At 45.6% G+C, this 19,380-nt stretch overlaps 1 protein-coding gene across 2 annotated transcripts in view; it reads right to left on the bottom strand.

The window, feature by feature from the left end:
- Nucleotides 1-449: 449 nt before the first annotated feature.
- Kcnk9 (potassium two pore domain channel subfamily K member 9) overlaps nt 450-19,380 on the bottom strand; it is a 34,741-nt gene continuing 15,810 nt past the window's right edge. The window contains exons 2-3 of one of the 2 annotated variants that reach the window (XM_055626463.1): nt 6,191-7,055; nt 452-6,088 (exon numbers count right to left, since the gene is read on the bottom strand). In XM_055626463.1, coding sequence (XP_055482438.1) covers nt 6,205-7,055 — 851 coding nt within the window. In that variant the 3' untranslated portion in view covers nt 452-6,088; nt 6,191-6,204. Of the gene's footprint in view, nt 7,056-19,380 lie in introns of both variants that reach the window. The other variant, XM_055626464.1, reaches the window with a different exon arrangement.

The following is a 19,380-nucleotide window of genomic DNA, read 5'->3' as shown; positions in this document are numbered from 1 at the left end:
TGATGTTCCCATCACCAGACCCACCTACTACAGGGAGAAATATCCCAGCATGCCTCTATAGTCTGAAGATGTACCCACCCACCCACTCCCCGACGCCATAGTGCCTTGCTGTGGATAACTCCTGGGCCTGATGCTAATGGCACACTCAACCCCCAAGGCACGTGCAATTGAATAGCAAGCAACACAATGCAAACCAGGATTTGGGTTGTTTCCAGGGATTTGCATTGGAATATCCCATGTCTGTTTCAGCCAGATAACTCATGCGTGGACCTGCTTTATCCTGGGGCCTCCCTACCCTTTGTGGGTGCTTCTTAACTCTCTGCTCCTAAGGCTGACCCTTGGGACATTTGCTTCTCAGTATGTTCCCCAGGAGAAGCAGACACAGAGGAACACAGAGAAGGACGTTGCTAAGTCCACAGGGGACAAAAGGGGCAGGAAAGGCTTTGAAGGAAGGGCCAAGACGTTCCACCTCTTCCTCCATGCTGCTGAGCAACAGGGAGACCCTCCAAGAGGGCAAAGGTCACACAGCAATGGCAGGTATGTGTTGTGGGTTGGAAGGGAAAGGAGTGTGCTCTAGATCATGCCAGAGCAAAGATCTCAAAGACAGAAAGAACAAATGCTAGCCTTTGATGGGCAGGGCAGTGACATGATAACAAGTCACACTTCTATAGTAGTGAATGAGGAGATCCTGTGGTGGTCATCGCCACTCATGAGGTTGCTGCTAGGAGCCAAAGTGGCCCAGCAGATTTGCAGGCAAGGAACCCTACAAGGGGCATGTCTCTGAACCTTCTGTCTAGGTATAGCTGGGCCATTCCCACAGGTGTTTAGGGGAAGGGGTGCTGACACTCGCCCCTCCTGGAAGAGGTCCCGGGAGAGGTCAGAAATCCGAAGCCTGCTTGGGCTTCACAGTGAGACCCAGCATCCATGGACGCCTCTCTTGAAGATGCAGTTAGGTCCCCTAACAGAGGAAAACAACATTTAATATGACTTATTTATTCACAACAAAAGCAGTAACCACAGAGGTCCCCAGATAGACAAACATCAAATGCATAAATCAGGGCTAAACAACATCAACTACATCATTTTCTTGTCAACAGTTTCTCAACCCAAGGAAACAAGCAGACGACAGCAGATCGTGGGCATTCTACAAGACTACGGGCGTGGGGTCCTCAAAAAATATCACTTATCAAGAGACACAAACACAGTGAGGGTGATGCCCTCAATTGGGGGGTTGAGGAACAACAAGACAAGCAGGTGTGGGGTGTGATCTTGGATGGCATCTTAAGTTCACAAACAAGCTCAGTAGGACATTTTTGGGACACTAGGGGAATTCTTTATACAGATTATATTACTATGTTAGATATTCTTACTCTAAGTTTCTTAGGTGTAACAATGGCACTGCTATGTAAGAGAATGCACTTTTAATGGGAGATATACAATGTTATCTTTGGCTGAACCACCTCAAAGCTGTAGACAGCAAGACAATTCATCTTCCAACCATCTCAGTGTTGACGGGGGTACTGAGAAGTAAAGGAAAACCCATGGTGCTGGTCAATGAACTTTTCTGTCACCCTTGGGATGTTTTGTTTTTGTTTTTGTTTTTTTTCAAAGTTGGTGTCAGGCAAATTGTGATCATAGACATTTGTTTTCCTGAATCAGCAACCTCTACCAACATGTGGTCAATATGTGACCACAGAAAGTCAACCTAAGCCTAGCACTTTAGGGAACCCATGGTGCATTACACTCATGGTCCACATAACTACCAATGCTCTATACCAGCACTTGTGTCTCTTCATCTTTCCAGCCCTCCATCTCCTGCCATAATTTTGGCTGTTTTTTTTTCTTTTTCTTTTTCTTTTTGGTGGCTCAAACTTCAAATGTGAGCAGATAATCCAAGCCAAAAGTTCTTGTGAGTCAAGCTCATCTTGTGCTAAGTGCCCGTAAACTGTACCATCCAGTTAAAGAGAAAGCTACAGAGGCTCAAGGAGTGAAATGACTTCCAAAAGCCCATTGAGGCAAGACAGATGAACTAATCCCTGCCCTACCACTCTTTCCTCATCTAGGATGTCTTTTGCATCCTGAAAAGACCTTGGCTCTGGGGGAAATGCATCTCAGATAAAGTCAAACTACTTTCAGAACTAAGTCACAATTCACAGATTCTGGAAAGCTTGGAGCTGGTAGAATGGACACATTCCAGCATGCATCTCAGATCTCACATTCCTATGGACACTCTCAAAGAGTTTCTGACTTAGGACTTATTATTTTGGAAAGAATATATGGAGGTGAGGCTGGGAGCCTCCATGATGGGTCATCATTTTCTGATCTTTCTTTCTCTCAAAACATGCAGACAAGAAAGATTTCTGAGGAACCTTAACCCCTCTAGATTCCAGCTGCAATAGAATGGCACTGGAAGTCAAGGTCTGCGCAGCTTTTATATCTGGATGAAATTGCTTAAAAATGATCTATTTCAGCTTATCCGCTCTCCAGATGTCTTCTCAATAAGGTGCACAGAGAACATACGTGTCCACCCATCTGCTAAAGCCATGTTGAATGCTTCTGGCACCCATGACAGTCAGTCAATCACCCACCATGAACTCTCACAGCCTTAAGAAGAGAGTGATTGATTGCATTTGGATCATGGGATTTCTGGTCTTGGAGGCTGCTGCATTGGCCTTGAAACTGGGTGGGGTGATCAAGAAAGAACAGATCTGGTTCCAGTTTGGGAGCTAACAGAATATCTCAAAACCCTGGGAGGGAAGTTCCCTCTGCTGTTCAAAGTCTAACAGGCTGATGGGTGAGACAGCACCTTCTTCTGGGTATGGGTACCTTTAAGGATCAAAATAGGGTGAACACTAGAAATCAGCAAGCCCAGAGCCCTGGGTTACTCCATATCATTGCCTACTTCTTCCTGTCTTTGATGAAGTAAAGATGGAGATCACTTAGTGAAGAGTTCAAGTGAGTCAGATATCTTCTTAAGTATATACAAGGCAAATTGACTTCCAGGCACTGGACAGCCAGCTAGCCTCCAGTTCCTGAAGCTGAATCTTTTATGCAAGCAACCTAACATGAGGTCTGTTGAAGGGGTTTGGTTAACTGGAGGGAAAGGTACAATAATCACTTGGCTGAAAGAAGTTGCCAAGAGCATGAGAGAGGGAAAGAGGCCTTGGCCAGGGACACAATAACATCCAGCAATAGGGGATCTTTGGAATGCTGTGCGAAACAGCAACAAAGCAGCTAGGACAACGGCAAAAGGAAGGATGAAGACCTATATTCTGGACACATGACCTCAGATATGTTGACCCTCCTGAATCTCTGTCTCCTCCTCTGAAAATAAGGGAGTCAGTGGTGCTCCCCCTGCATGGAGGCCCTTGGCCTCTATTGGTGGGCTTTTTGTAGAGATGGCCCACACCCATCTTGCACTTGACTTCTCCCTGCCCTCACCCCAAGGCAGCTCATCACTAGATATGTTCAGAGAACAGTCTCACCAGATCCCATGCAAGGACAAATGGGCCATTGGAGAAGAACCACTCACAGGGAGATAAGCCTAGATTCATTCCCTCCCTCAATGCTCTTATGTTAAGCTTGCAAGAGACATCTTGGTGCCCTTTCTTCCAAGGCTGAACTGGCAATAAGTAGCCAAAGACATGGGAGGGTTTCAAGAACCATGACCAAGTACAAGTTGCTTCAGTTGCTTCCATCAGTGGTCATCATGTGAGGAGGAAAGAGAACTCATTCTATAGCCCTTTACCTTGCAGAAGGGAGTGTCACGTCTGTGAGAGTGTAGAAGGTGTTGTCTATGTTTCTCCAGAAAGAAGAGTATCTCCCTGTCATTAAATCCTTCCTGCAACAATGGTCACAGTGTGACCACTTTGTACAGATACACATGAGTGAGAAGCCAGCTCTGAAGATAGACTAAACCTATGTCCCTCTGGCATCAACCCTAGGCCTAATGTTTGGCCCTGTGGAGACACCAAGCAAGTTTCCTCTTCCACTGGAGGGCCGAGTCAGGACACCTTTGTGTCAGGGAGTCCACCTTCTGGACCCTTCTGGGTAGGGACTGAGAGTGGATCCTTGGTTCTCTCGGTGCCTCAGCGCAATGTACAGATCAAAGGTGATCACACATACCCCCCACCACCACCATTTGAGGGCAAATCTTACAACAGTTTCAGGGGGAAGTTCCTACATGTGTTCCAGGAAGCCTCCTCCGAGGCATAAAGTACTCTGCATATAGGCATCAGGACTGTCACGTCTGTGACCCAAAAGAGCCAACAATCTCTTTGCAGAGCAAAAACATTCAAGAAGAGTGATTGCTTCTATTCTCTGGACAGACTTGAGAGCCCCGTGCAGGGCATTCCACACAACAAAATCTCAAACAAGTGAACTGATAAAGACCTTGAAGTTTGAATACGTCAACTTTGGCCAAGAGAGTCTAAGGTTCACAGACTCCTTTTGAAGGTCCCGTGTCCTAGGCGAAGGGGGTATTTCAACATGGGGTGGAGCGTTAAGTGCACACATTGACTTTCCAGAGGAGTCCTGGATGCTCCTGGTTTCAGCCCAATGGCACACATGCTTGGGACTGGTGGCATTTGGATGCTGTGTCCTTTAAGAAATCTTGAAGACCAGTAAGTGCGTTCCTTGTGCGTGCGTAGTGTAGCCAAAGGCCATTTCCATCCAAAAGCCAGGAACTTCCAGTATACGAAGAAGGAGTGGGAGGATGAGTGGATGAGTGACTTTTAGAGATGGCAGGGATGGCGATGAGAGAAATTAGAGTCCCTCAGTGAATGTGGAGGCCGAGCTGCCCTCGGACTCCTGTAATTGAAAGGGCCTACATACGATGTGCCATATTCTTTAGCCTAAACCGTTCCCTAAGGGGCCATCTCCACTACCTAGACAAAAGCATCCCCTGAGATTGACAAGTTCTCACTAGGCAAAGATACAGCCTCTAAAACTCTTCCTGAGACCAACGTGAACTTCTCCCTATTTACAGATCAAATGCATTTAGAGACACTCTTTCCTGAAATATATATCTCTCTATATATATTTTAACAAGGAATGCCCTGTCGCTTTCTCATTAGGAAAAGAAAACACATCACCATTCTGATACCCATTCTCATCCAAGCATTCCAAAACTAGGATTCTTATCCATGCCGGTGGAGGCTTCGGAGCCATCATCGTCACAGTCATCATCGTTAGGAAGAGGGAAATAATAAAATAGATACTCTTGGGTCCCAACAAGTTCCCTGTTTACCCTGACAACTCCAGCTGCAGGGAAAACTGTTGGAACTGGAAATGCCGAAATTAAAAATGCTCTTGAGTACCTTGACACGAGTGGCTTTTGACTACCCCTTTGCGGACCTTCGCTTTCTTGTGTCAGTGGTGCATACCGGTTCCACAAAGTGCATGCTTCTTAAGATTTAATTTTAAACTGGCAACTTAACCTGATCCCTGTGGTCTTGCCTACCTACACCCTAAATGAGAAGTGAATGAGATTTAGAAGCTGGCCAATTGAAACTATGGCCATCTGATAACATGTCGGGTCAAAAGTGCTTTTGTTGGATGTGCTCAATTTGGCAAGGCGATACATTAAACCTTGCAGTGTTTAGTTTGTTAGGAAGCAGCCTCCAGGAGACTGTTAATGGAATTGCATGAGTGAAAAGGGGGGAGTGAGTACCTGATCCTTTCCACCTTGTCGCACAACACACCTGCACACAGAGGCACGCACACCTATGTTACACATGCATACACACAGCCACCCAGTCCTTGGGGAAGAAGAGAGGAGTTAGGTCAGAGACAGCGCTACGGGTTAGGCAGTCAAAGGCTTCGGGTTGGGCATCCTCTCAGCTCTGTCTTGGTGCTCTTGTTCTCACACCTGTCCTAGGAAAGCCACCCCAGAGAGAGGAGGCAGGGTGGGGAGAAATGTAAGGCATAACTCTGCTGGGGAGAAAGGAAGGAATCCATGCTTCATGCTCAGGTGCGAGTTTCAGAGAGGATGGGCCTCTAGTTTCCCTTTGGACAGCTCTGCCTGGCTGGAAAGGCAGGAAAGACATGAAACCAGGAGAGGAGGGAAGAGAGAAAGGAATGGTGATGACTGTAATCACAAAAAAAGAGAATAATAATAATAAATAAGGAGGGAAAGAGGAGTTGGGACAATGAAACTTACATCTGAATGACAAATGACTCTTCCGCCTACTTCCGGCCCCACGCTTAGATGGACTTGCGTCGGAGAGTCAGCCTGTGGTTCTCCCGGCAGGTGTGCATTCCATGAGGCAGGGCGCCGAATGGGGGCCGTAGGAAGCTGTTCTTCAGCACGCTGGGAGGAATCTCTTCAACCCTGCAGGAAACGGAGTGGACAGTAGCCCGGACATTGCTGACGTTGGCACCAGCAGGAGCAGCAACAGCAACAGCGTCATCATCATCCTGGAGCGCGGCGACATTCGGGAAGCAGAGATAGCAGAGGGTTCTGCCGTACTTCTTCCAGAAAGATCCGGACAGGTGCCTTCCGCGGCTGCTCGGCACACGGACGACCACGCTGTTTGGGTTTCCAGCAAGAATCTGGCCAACTTCTCCCTCCAGAAGCTCCTCGTCGGTATTCATGGTCAGGAATCGCAGGACCACGAGATTGAGGAAAGCTCCGATGACGGTCAGGCCCACCAGGATATACATGAAGCTGAAGGCCACGTAGAATGGCTTCCTCTGGAGTGCACCCTTGGACTGCAGGGCCACAAAGTCGCCGAATCCAATAGTAGTCAGTGTAATGAAGCAGTAGTAGTAGGCGTGGAAGAAGCTCCAATCCTCACACTGGGAGAAGGCAGCCGCCCCGAGGCACAGAGTACCCATGCAGGAGAAGAAGCCGACGGTCACCATGTTCTCCATAGAAACTTCGGTGTTGCGCATGCCGCAGCATTTCTTGATACGCTTGAGCACGTAGCGCACGAAGGTATTCATTCGCTCGCCCAGGCTCTGGAACATAACCAGCGTCAGAGGGATGCCGAGCACAGCGTAGAACATACAGAAGGCCTTTCCAGCGTCGGTTCCGGGCGCAGCATGTCCATATCCTACGGAAAGGGGAAGAAGGGTAGGGACAATGGTCAGAAAAGGTTCTGTGAGGTTCAGGAGAAGAAATGGAAATATCAGACATGTCTAACAGAGAGGTAACTGGAGTACAGAAAGACAAAGAAAAACAGTTCAGGAGTCCCGTGAGCACTGGGGTAGAAGGGATTCAGGGAAATATCAATACAAAGGGATTCAGCGTACAGATTAAATACCTCCAATCTCAAAATGTAAAATCAAAAGTGCTACAAGACCCAAAACCTTTTGTTTTGCTTTGTTCCGTGACAGGGTCTCTTGTAGTCCAAGCTAACTTCAAACTCATTATGTAGATGAGGCTGGCCCTAAACTCCTGATCCTCCTACTTCCACCTCCCAAGTGCTGGAATTACACACCTGTGCTCTCAAGACATAATTAGTATCAATAAGATGCCACAAATAGAAAATTCCATACAATGAAACCTTGTTCGATCTAAAAAGCTCCTCAAGCTGTTTATTACATACATGTGAAACGTGAATGAAGTTTGCATTTACCCTGGAGTCACTTCCCTAAAATATCCCATTACACAGATACCAGTATTCCCAAATCCAGAAAGATCCCAAGCCCTAAGCACAAAACTGAGCTGAAGCATTTTGGATAAGGGATGCTTACTGGCCTTAACTACCACCTAGAAGGTAAAGAAGACTCATTTGAAAGCGTCCCTTGTAATGGTTTTGGTATCTGAGAGGTCGAGGCATGTCAATGTCCTTGGATATATACAGATATATATACTACTAAGAGAGAAAATGGAATATCCCAACCCCCAGATCCATATAAAGAGTGAACACTGAAAGAAGAGCAACTATGTGACAGCCAAGAGTCTGACTCCTCAAGTGCCATCTCTGTCTAACTGCATACTGACCCTAATCAAATGGGGTAATAACCCCAAGCCCATACACAAGAAAGCCAATAAGTGAGTTAGCAGGGTGACATCCTCAGAGCTGGGGTTTGAGCCTCGTGTTTTGAGCTGCCAAGGATGATGCTAAAAGCAAGAGTTTAAGTGGGGAAAAGTCGTGTAGGAGGAGTAGAGTAGGAGGAGCTTTTATTGTCCTTCATTTTGTTCAGTGCTGTATCCCTGCACCAAGGCAGTGTCTCAGAGGTAGAGAGATGGTCTAGTAATAAATTCAACCTCGTATCAGAGTAACCTTGGTAGACAGGGAACACACAGCTCTCAAAAGACCTCATTGCCAATTGATTCTAGTCCAAATTCTGAAATATTGCCCAGAAAGAAAAAAAAAAAAAAGCACATCAGAGACAGTGTTTGGACTGGGCATTTGAAGGCCAGAATTCATCCTAAAACTCTGCCCCATCAAGGAAGGTGACATGGATGTTTCCCTGAGTCACATGCTCATGGTCACTTATAGAACTGACCTTTTTTCTGATTTTTTTTTTCAATTTAGACAAGGTCTCACTCTCTAGTAGTGAGACCTTGAACTCACTACATAGAGTGAGCCTAGAACTCACTACATAGCCTCTCCTTGAATTCACAGAAATCCGCCTCGCCTGCCTCAGCCTCCCAAGTGCGTGGATGACAGGCATGAGCTACTGCTGCAGACTTTCAGAAACCACCTTTGAGCTCCCACTACAACAATGCAAGTCTTGCCTAGTAGTCAAGATCGGGCCCTGCAGCAGGCCAGTTGGGCTTGAGCCCAGAGCCACCTCAGGGACAATATGCTTCATCCTCCAGCCTCACCATTCTGTTTATCATGTTTACTGTGACTGCCCAGGGCCTGGTGCCAGGGTGAGGGTGCCATGCTGCCTTCTCCAGCTGCCAGGCTCGGAGAAAGTGGTGGTGGGGAATTTGCTACCGAGAGGAATAAAATATTTATGAATGGCAGACAGGGTTTTGTGATAGCAAGGATTTTAGCCAGCACCAAATCCCAATAAAGAATGACTCGGGGTGGCTTTGAGAGGAGACATGCCTCGGAAGGGAGCTAGCCTTAGCCCTTGAGCTTCTGAGATGGTTCCCACTGGATGGCACGATGCAGCTAGCCACCTTATCCATCCTCCCACAGCTCCCCACAGTCTCTAAACCTTTCCTCCCTCTCCCGTAGAGAGGACTGAAGTGAAGCAACCTCTTTAAGTCACATAGCATCTTCTAGTTTGCTTTCCTGCATTTAGCCTTTCGACTGGAAGGGGTATGCATCAATGACCAATGTTTGTGGCTATCCCATGCTAAGCCCTTGCTTCTACACAGTGCCCTCTGTGCTCTGCAGAGGGAAACCTGGCAGACTGCTTTACATAATCAGAAAGCACACGCCCCTCCGTGTGCTTCACTGATTCCTGGAAGGAACTTGGCTTCCTGGCCAGTTTTCTTTACGTTTGTATTAATACCCAAATACTTTTTATTTTTTAACATTAAGTGTGCAAAGCATGCATTTCTCCTGGAAAGTGGACAAAGGGACGGGCTGGGATGTCTTCCACACATAAAAGAGCCACAAAATCTTGTCTCATAAGGCCGGTGGTGCCACTGAGGCATCTGTCCGTGACCAGACTGATGCGAGCTCAAGCCAGACATGAATTTGCCTGGGGTGGAACACATTCCAGCCCCCCCCCAACTCCCCAAGTATCTCAGGCTTGGGTTCACAGTTTCTCCGTGGTTTTAAGAAAGGCTGGGGCTCCCTATCCTCCTCCACACAAGCTTTGATTCAGAGCCTCTTAACATGCTTTTAAGAAAGCCTGCGGGCCCCTCTCCTTTCCAGGGGCTTGATTTTAGGAGCAACTGAGAAAATGCTGTCCGCAAAAAGCCCACAGGGTGGCAGGACAGTGGAAGCCTTGGCCTGTGCTCTTCCTCTGCCTGCCACCAGAGGTACAAGGGTGCCCTCTGGTGGGTGCTCTGTCGCTGACGAACATGAAAGGATGCACAGTTACCACCTGCCCATGTTTCTTCCTGGGATACAACCAAGGGGGAAGTCTCTAACGTCTTTCACTGCCAGAACTTATGTTACATGGTGGATTTTTCTCTCAGAAAGTACCAGCAATTAATGGAATTTGGGCATAGATAAAATATAAAAATAGTAATGGCCAGTATTTATTGAGAGCACATGATACCAGGAACTGAGCTAAAACCTTTTTTATATTCAATAAATAACTCATCTCCTGGAGAAAAGGGGGTATCTTTTCCAGGTACTCAATATTCTCTCCAGCATGGATGAGGTGATGCCCATGGACTTTCTAAGCTCCCATGTAAGACTGATCTGGGCCTTAATCCTAAGTAAGCCCCTGCTGTCAGCCACACTCACAGTACCAATGAGGTGCCCACATTGGCCCCTTGATCAGAAAATGGAAAACCAGGTCCTCCTATTGGTACTGTCATTGTACCTACACAAAGCTTTCTTCCTTTTTTGCATTTTTTTCCTATACTCTCCACTATCCAAAAGTCTCTACAAGAAAATGTGAAGAGACAAATAGAAGACTCATAAGGAGGGGGGGAGGACAGAAAAGCGGCTGATGTGTGAGAAATCTGTGATAGAATAAGGAAATCAGTAATGATTGGCAGCTTCTGGGCCTTGCGTTGGATGGTTCAGCAGGAAGGAGTGCCTCACCTCCCTAGGCTAATGGTGCCAGGCTCAGATGGCTTCAGGTGAAGCTTATAGTGAAGTAAGACCTGTGGGTGATGAGAGATAAGGAGAGCCCTGACCTTGATACAGGGAAGGCCTAAAGAGTGGAGGGACAACGTCCACTCTTCACATGATCTCTGGCCTCAAGCCTCTCTACAGAAGGTCATTCTAGAAGATACCCTGTATTATTTGCACTGACCTCTATTTTGCCGGTGTGCCCCTCTCCCCAGAGCCACAAGAGCACAGGATTTCCAAACCCCTGAATGAAGACTTAAGTTCACAGCCTTACTTGTGATATAGTGTCCCTTTCTGGGCTGTGGTGAAGCAGGGGTTTAGATGGATTCCCAGGGGCCAACAAAGTCCCCAAGGGCAAGCATCTACCTAGTTAAGCTTCTTGGTTGAAGCTTCACAACGAGAAAACCATGCCCAAATGGAGCATTGTCCTTGATATCCTTCTCAAAAAAGCAAGGATGACAGTTGCTAGGGTGGACACTTGTGCATCTGTCCCAGCCAATTCCCATCAACCAGCATTGTGAGACACCACAAGCAAAGGGTACAGGCAGGCATTGCCAGCAGATGTGTGATAGCCACAACTGCTACATGATAGCAGTTAGAGATGGATGACCCTAGTCCTATGGAACCTCCCCATCTCAGCTGTATGATCTGGGCAAGTCTCCTAACCATGCAGGGCTAGAGACACCAAAACCCAAACAAAAAGAAGGAGGCAGAAGAAGATCTCCACCCAACCCAATCCTGATTGTCTCCTAGACTTCCAGCCACTTATTTTTAGTTTGCTTTCTGATTTTTAGACTTTCCCACCCTGAAAGTTGCTGGCTATTGGAATAATAATTGGTCACTGGAAGAATTCATACAACAGGAAGAAACAAGAGAAACTGGAAGAGAGACGAAAGCTGAGGAGTGTCTACTCACTATCTTTCCACCTAGACCTGGGAACTTTTCTGTATGGTTCCCCAATCCTATTCCTAAATATGTTTTCCATGGCTGAGAGCAAACTGCACATAAGCAATTATAGGAAAATGCTAACACTCATCTATTGCCAATAGCATATTCTGTTCAAAAGCATCATTTTTAATTCATCAACTCCAAGCAGAAGTGCCACAATTTATTCACCTAAACAGACTAAATGAAGAATGCGTTGGACTCTATTTTGCCTCTGTTGCTAACATCCATTTGTGTTTTAGCCAAAAGCACACTATTCCTGACCTGAGAGGTTTTATTTCAAAAGCGAAGATAAGAAACCAAGTAAGTGAAAACAAATAGGCTGGACTAGGTTCTAATACCAGTAGATATGTTCTCCAATAGCATGCCCATGGTTGGTTGAAGATGATCACTTCTACTTCCTAGAGGAAGAAAGTACTTGGGGGGAGAGGATCAAGTATTTGCCCTGCTCCAATAAATTATAAGCAGTGACACTAAGAGGGGCACTGCGGGTTCTAGTCAGGGTGGTAGGTACATGGGTGAGTGGATGCAACCAGGACTAGAATCTGCAGGTGCAAACATGAAATTAAAAAGAATGGGGGGAAAAAAAGAACAGAACTTCAGAGACTCGAGACGTTCTACACTCATAGGAGATTTGCAGAAAGAGTGAAAGTGGCAGGAAGAACGTCTAAATAAATAGTGAACAAAACCTTTCAAATGTTAATCTGAACATCTAAGAAGCTTAACAAATGCCAAAAATGATGAACTTCAAGTGATCCACACCTAGATACATCACATTTAAACTACTGGAAGTGTGAGACAATGTTGCAAGGTTAAAGCAAACGAGAAAATCAACTTATTGCTAGAAGGCTTTCTCAATAAAATCCAGAAATGACTTCTCATCCCAAGCCAGAGTCCAGAAGACAACAGGATGACATGGTCAACATGCTGAAAAAATTAGCCAAGAATTTTACATCCATTTAAACTACCCTGAAAATTCAGGCAATTTAAGATGTTCTCAAACAGTGAGGTGACATGGTCAAAGGGCTAAACAAAACTTGCAAATCAAGCAAAACTTCTATATCCAACTCAACTATCCCCCTAAAAAAAGACAGACATTAAGACATTCTTACATAAACAAACAACAAAAAAACTATAAATATTCTTTGCTAGCAGAATTTTACTGCAATGCATATTTTTAAAAGTCCTTCCAATTGAAATGAAAGAACTGTAGTCAATAACCCAAATTCATAAAAATAATTAAAGAGTGACAGTAACAGTAACTACACATGTAAATATACAAGCACATCAGATAGTTTTATTCATAACCTTTCTCCTTCTGTATAAAAGACAACTACTTATAAAGCAATAATTATAAAGCAGTGTTGAAGGCAGCTACTTAATTATAAGGCAATGATAAATAGATACATAAACACTTCATTTGTACAACAATAATGAGAGAAGGACTGGGTCTCCGTTAGAAAAAAAAATCCATGTTAGAAAAAAACTACTGAAGTTGTAAAATAATAACTCTAATTGGCTGTTTTTAAAGATGCCCGTTGTCATTTCTAGAGCAGTTACTAAGGAACTAATTCAAAATATAAAAGAAACAACACAAGAATGGAAATGACACACTAGAAAATATCTACTTATAATACACATACACACAAAAGACAATAATGGAGAAAGGAACAAAAGATCACAGAATGCAAGCAGCATAATGGCAGATTTAACACCTTCCAGATCAGTAAGTACATTAAGTGTAAATTAACCACATGCTCCAATCAGCAGTTGGAAGCTGGCAGATAGACAAAAACAAAACAAAAGCCATGACCCAAGAATGTGCTGCTGTCTATAAAAGATACACTTTAGAGTCAAAGACATGAGCAAATTCAAATAAAACGATGGACACTAGACATGTCATGCAAACTGGCCAAAAAAAGATGGCATGCCTGTACTAGCACCAGATAAAAAATTGGGTCCAATATAAATACATGTCACTAGAGACACAAAGTAAGTAAATAAGAGATCTTTAAAGTGAAAAAGAATTGGTGTGTCAGGAAGATATCAAGAGCATTAATGTACATGTGTCCCAAACAGAATGTCCTGATGCAATGCAACCTAGTCTAAGGCAGCAGGCACACCATCAAGACTGCCCTTCCCATTGTCCTTTGAGATTTGGAAGTCTATAATTTTTCATTTCCCCTACAGGGTCCTGCTTAGGACATGGATCTGGCAGGGGCTTCTTACGCTAGATAGGAGCCGCAGAGAGCTCAACCCTGGACCTCTGTCCACTGTATCCATGACTGGCATAATCCCTAGTGACCAACAAACTTGATTTCTATCTCCTTACCCTCCAGGGTCCTGAATAAGGAGGTATGCTAGATCCAGTAGTGAGTGGGATGAGACCTATATCACAGAGCATTTGCCCTGAGTGGCACCTGGATTCTCTCCCTTCTTTGGAGTGATCATGGAACTCCTCTGATCCAAAGTTTAACAGCAGGCCTGGTTGCACTGCTGTCTCTTTCAGGGCAATGGTTGGCCAAGCTAGTACATTTATTCTTCCGCAGTGCCATTCTGCTGTCTTTACACCTCTGGACTGCAGACTTGAGGCTCCCATTGCATCTCCTCTCCCTCTGGAGCAGGCTACCATACCAGAGAACATGAAACCTGCCACTGTGGCAGATAAGAAAATTCAAAGCCAGAATCGCTGAGAAACTCAGGCACCTGACTCTTAGGAACCTAACATTCACTACATGTGTGAACCCCAAAAATATTCTTTTAGGTGAAGAGGTAAGGCGCCAAAGGCACAAGATAGCATTTGCAAGACCCAGCCCCAAAGAGAGAGAAAATGAACTCATGTTTGTGGGGTTAGGGGAAGAGGCAATGGAACGGGATGACTGATAATGAGACATCGCTTTTAGGTGATGAAATTCATAGAACTAGACAGTGTTCTGTGCATTTGAACTCTGTTGCAAGTTAAATACCACTGAACTGCAGGTTTTCCAATAGATCTATATATTATGTGTTTTTGCCTCAATTCAAATAGGGACAGGATGATAAAAAAAAAAATCAGTGAGATGATAACACAGGTGGGCACAATGAAGAATGTCCTCCAAGAAGTCCCACGTTGTGCCAAGTCAGGTGTCCCACACAGCTCAGGACCTCATGCATGCATGCATGGAGTTGCTTTACCTGATACCTGAAATGCACTGTTCCCAGAAGTGTTCATTCTAGGTCTCCTGCCTCTATGTTCTCTCCTCAACCATGTTCTATGTTCTCTCTTATCACACCACCAGGATTTTGTTCTCTGTTGAATACAGATGCCCTACACTAACAATTGGGATGCTGCCAAATAAACCCAGTGTGAGTCAAAGATACTGAAAGTCAATGGTGCATTGCATATACTCGCTGAGCACTAACAGCACCACAGTGCACTAGTGTCCTTTGTCTGCCTTTGTTGTCTTGTGCCTTGAGGGAGCTGCAGCCTCTTCCATTGTCTGTATAGACAGAATGCCACCTTGCAAACCACTAACCTACATATCAGAATTTCCCCCTTATGCTCACACCGCTTGAGGGAGCTGCAGCCTCTTCCACTGTCGAGACTATAGACAGAATACTACCTTGCAAAGCACTAGCCCCAGAGAAGATTAACATTAAATTTGAGTTGTTTTTATTTTTTCTAAACAAATATTCTTTTCATACATGATAAAGTTTAGCCATCGTAAGCTGGGACTGTCTGTATGGCTAAGGAAGAACAGAGGACTATAAATGAATAGAGTGTAGAAAGACTCTCCCCTGCTCTGTCCTTGATGGCCTTCTTATGCCTCACAGGAGACTCCATCCCTGAATCAGAGAATGAGATTCTACTAATGCTGTCTGCTTTTTCCAGGGTAGAAACTTCATGCTGAGAGCAGGGCGGGGTGGGAGGGTAACTAAATGACAACTTGCCTATCTTCCAAATGGAGGAGGAATATGAGACTTACTGATCTTTGGGGTTCCTAAGTATACAAAGCACTAGTACTGCCAAATGTTACTGACTACTTGTGCCCAGGAGCTCCTGCCTACATGTGACAAGTTCTGAGCCCTGTCTAGTCCTAGCTGTCCAAACCTCAGTGATTGCCTGGGGCTCTTTAATTCTTATGCTACCAAAGTGCAGAGCCTGGTCCAGGCTCCTACTCTAGATTCATGTTATAGCATCCAAACTTAATATGTCAACATCTGAGAAGGAAGCCAGCTGCCCACACATATATATGCACTATGGGGATAGCTTACTGCTGTATCCCATGAAGTTTGTAAGGTCCACATCTGTCATCTCCATAAAAGCACTCCTCAGCTATTCATGCTATATCCATGTGACTTGATGCAGAAGAAATGGCCCATGTGTCTATCACCATGACCAACACATTCCAACTACTAATGTATGTGTTAGTGGAGTCAAAGATATCAGCCCTGTGGTTTCCCAAGGGGCAGAGGTCACTCCCTTAAAATGTATTGTATTTCAGGGATATGACTGGGAATGGTAAATGTCACAAACATATTTTGGGTCTATTTTTTATAACATAATAAAAAAAAACAGAAAATGTTTTATTTCCTTGTGTTGTATCTGCTTTGAGTCTAAGGAAGATTGTGATCCCCTCCCTCATTCCAGTGTCTGGACTAGCCTTGATTTACCCACTATCTGCAAACTCTTACTTAGTCGACACTCAAAATTCAAATTCAGAAGACTTGTGAGGGCATATTTTCAAAACCCCTAAATAACTCTGCAAACACAAAACAGCATAACCAGCTCAAGAAAAATCCATATCCTATAGCAAACAGTGGCCTCTGCCGAGTTCACACCACCCTGTGCCAGCCAGCCTTGCTCTCAGGTGACAGACTGCCTGCTCTGTGTTATGTGAGGACTCACCTAAGGCCCAAACCCTAGGACCTCAGAGCAGAAAAAGACAAACTGAAGCCCCAAGTTCCCTCCCATGGGAAGTGGAGGTTCACAGTTGGAAAGACAATGGCATAGAAGCTACATGGCAAGCTAAACAGAGATCTAGACATGCTTAATCCAGTGTCCCCAACCTGTGGGAGGTGAGGGAAAAAAAAATTGAAACCACCAGAAGTTCAAGAGTAATTTTGCAATATGAGTGGAGCTAAAATGGATAGGAGGATTGATGGATAGATGAAAGTTTGATGGAAGATGGAGAGTGGATAGATGAATGGATACCTAGATGGGTGGTCAGAGAGATGTATGGAATAGAAAGGTGAGAGGATAAGTGGGTGGATTGATGGGTAGTTGAAGAATTATGGAAAAAAGGATAGATAGTGGGCAAATAGATGGCTGGATGGATAATGGATATATGAATGGATGGGGGATTAATGCATGGATGGAAAATGAATGGAAAGATGAAGGAATGGGTGAACAAATAATGTAAAGATGGATAGATGCATGGTATATGGATGGAAGATGGGTGAATAGATGCATGGGATCCAGATAGAAAATGGATGGATAGATAGATAGATAGATAGATAGATAGATAGATAGATAGATAGATGATGGACAAATGGATAGACAGGTGGCGGATAATGAATAGATGAATGGATTTGTACATGGAATTTTGGATTGGTGGATAGATATTGGATGGGCAAAAGAAGACAGATCGGTAGATATATGAATATGGACAGAGGATGGACGGCAGCTGGGTACATAGATAGATGGCTAACTACATAGTTCAAATAGACAAATGGATGGAAGGGGGAAATAAGTAAACAAATAGGTAGGAGCAGGACAAATGTTTGCTGGAAATGGGTAAGTAGATGAGTGGTGTCTGGTGGGAGAGCTTGGAATGAGCCTACCATTAAGAATCTGAGTTTCCTCCCCTCTGCTAGTTTCCTCTCTCAGATACTGCCGGTGAGGAAGCTGACAGTGACAAGGGGTGGGGCCTAGACTCATGTGGCCTCTGGCTGTCACACAGTATAACAGTCCATCTCCTGCCCTATTCAGTCCCAGGATTGGAGCTCACTAGGTGTCCAGGACAGGAGTGCAGGGCTCCACCACCTCTGGTAGTCACGAGGAGCCAACAAAACAAAGCACTCCTCCCCTGACTTGCTCCCAAAATAGCCTCTCACTGCCCAGACACAAGGCTGGCTGGCTGGCTCTCTCCCCCATTCAAACCTGACTCAGCAGATTTCCCAAGCCCTGAGCTGGGTAAGGGGACCGATGGAGCATAAGGTTCTGTGACTCCCAGCAGGTCCAGGTGAGAGAATACTGAGGATGTCCCTGCCTTGGGAGGGGCAGGATTCAACCCTATGTTGGGGACATTGTGATCATCAATATTTGAGAAATCCTCCCTGTAACAAAATGCCCTATCTTGTGTCGGTAAACTGAGGCTCAGTGAGAAGTTTCTGAAAAAGGCTGTGCATGCTAGGATGTAAGCAAATACAGCCAACCCTAACAGCTCTCTGTGCACCTACAGAAGCATGCCCACATCCCAAGGCTCTGCTGGTGAGAATAGCCACCCTGGGTCACCACGGTGGGCTTCCCTGAAGGGCAGACAGCATTCAGAGAAAGAATTCTGTCTATAGCTAGCGAAAGATAAGTCTCTGACATGGACCCTTGGAAAAGACCCTGGAACCCTTTGAACCTCAGTTTCCTCATCTACAGGAGGAAATCAAGAGGGAGGAAAGCAGGCAAATAAAGGCAGAATCAGGGTTCTGCTTTACCCTCAGTCCCCCAAGCTCTTCTGTGTCATACTTCTCACAAGATAGCAAGGAAGGCTGAAGATAATGCCTGGGTGTAGGTGAATTAGCCTCACCCAGTGCCTAGGACTGAGCTGAGCAGATAATAAAGACAAATAAGAGATGGGAAGGGTCTTCATTTAGAGCCTAGGAACCCCCACCCACCAGCCCTCACCTCCCTGCTTCCCCTACTCTCAGATGTCACCAGCAGCTCCACTTCTGGCCTTCACCGTACAGCTCTCCCTCTGCTAAAGGGCCCTTCCCCCTCCTTTCTGGGACATCCATTGCTCCCTTGCCATCTGTAGATAAGACCAGCCAGCAGCAGTCAGCTGAGTGAGCAGCTAGGAGTGCTGAATCTTGGCTGAGGACACCTCCTGCAGGAAGGCATTCCCCACCTCACCATTCCCTGGCCCTGGGGACACTTGTTGACCACTATGGCAGGTGCATAATGGTCAGACTGGATGCTAATCACCTGTCCTTCACATTCAAGGAGTGGTATCCCTGTGGCAAAACCATTCCAAACTCTCTAGCTTGTCATTGGACAAACAGTGAAACCAACAGGCAGCCCAGACAGAACTAAAAATCACACTCCAACATGATCTCAAAATAGACTCCGGCTTACAGTCCCCATGGCAACGCCCTGGGTCTGAGGATTGTCTCTAAGGAAGGAGGACAGAGGGGTGTGGGACAGAGGTGGCCCAGACTCTGAACACTTCATGTAAGAGTCCTATTGCCCACAGCTGACACATGGACAGAGAGGGGCCTGTGGGATCTTAAGCTCCACTGAATCTCCAGGGAAAGAGACAAGAGTGGAGACAAGGTTTGGTGAATCCAGGGAGTTCCCTGTGTTGTAAGGGGCATGAGCTGGGAAGGGATTCAGGCTCTGTGACATCTGGATCCTCCCTGCCCCATCTGTATCCTCCTCAGCTTTAGGGTAGCCACAATGCTATGCTTAACCAATCCCAGATCCAACCCACTCGCCTCTAGCTAAGTCTGGTCAGACTAGGACAAGGCCCAGCAAGTCATCTTAGGCACTTAGGTTTGAAGACATAATTGTCCAGCCAGCACA

Source organism: Psammomys obesus, unplaced genomic scaffold, assembly GCF_907164565.1.
Source record: "Psammomys obesus unplaced genomic scaffold, mPsaObe1.curated_primary_1811, whole genome shotgun sequence".
Taxonomy (NCBI): domain Eukaryota; kingdom Metazoa; phylum Chordata; class Mammalia; order Rodentia; family Muridae; genus Psammomys; species Psammomys obesus.
The sequence above is the reverse complement of the archived record's forward strand: the minus strand, read 5'-3'. Positions and strand labels throughout refer to the sequence as shown.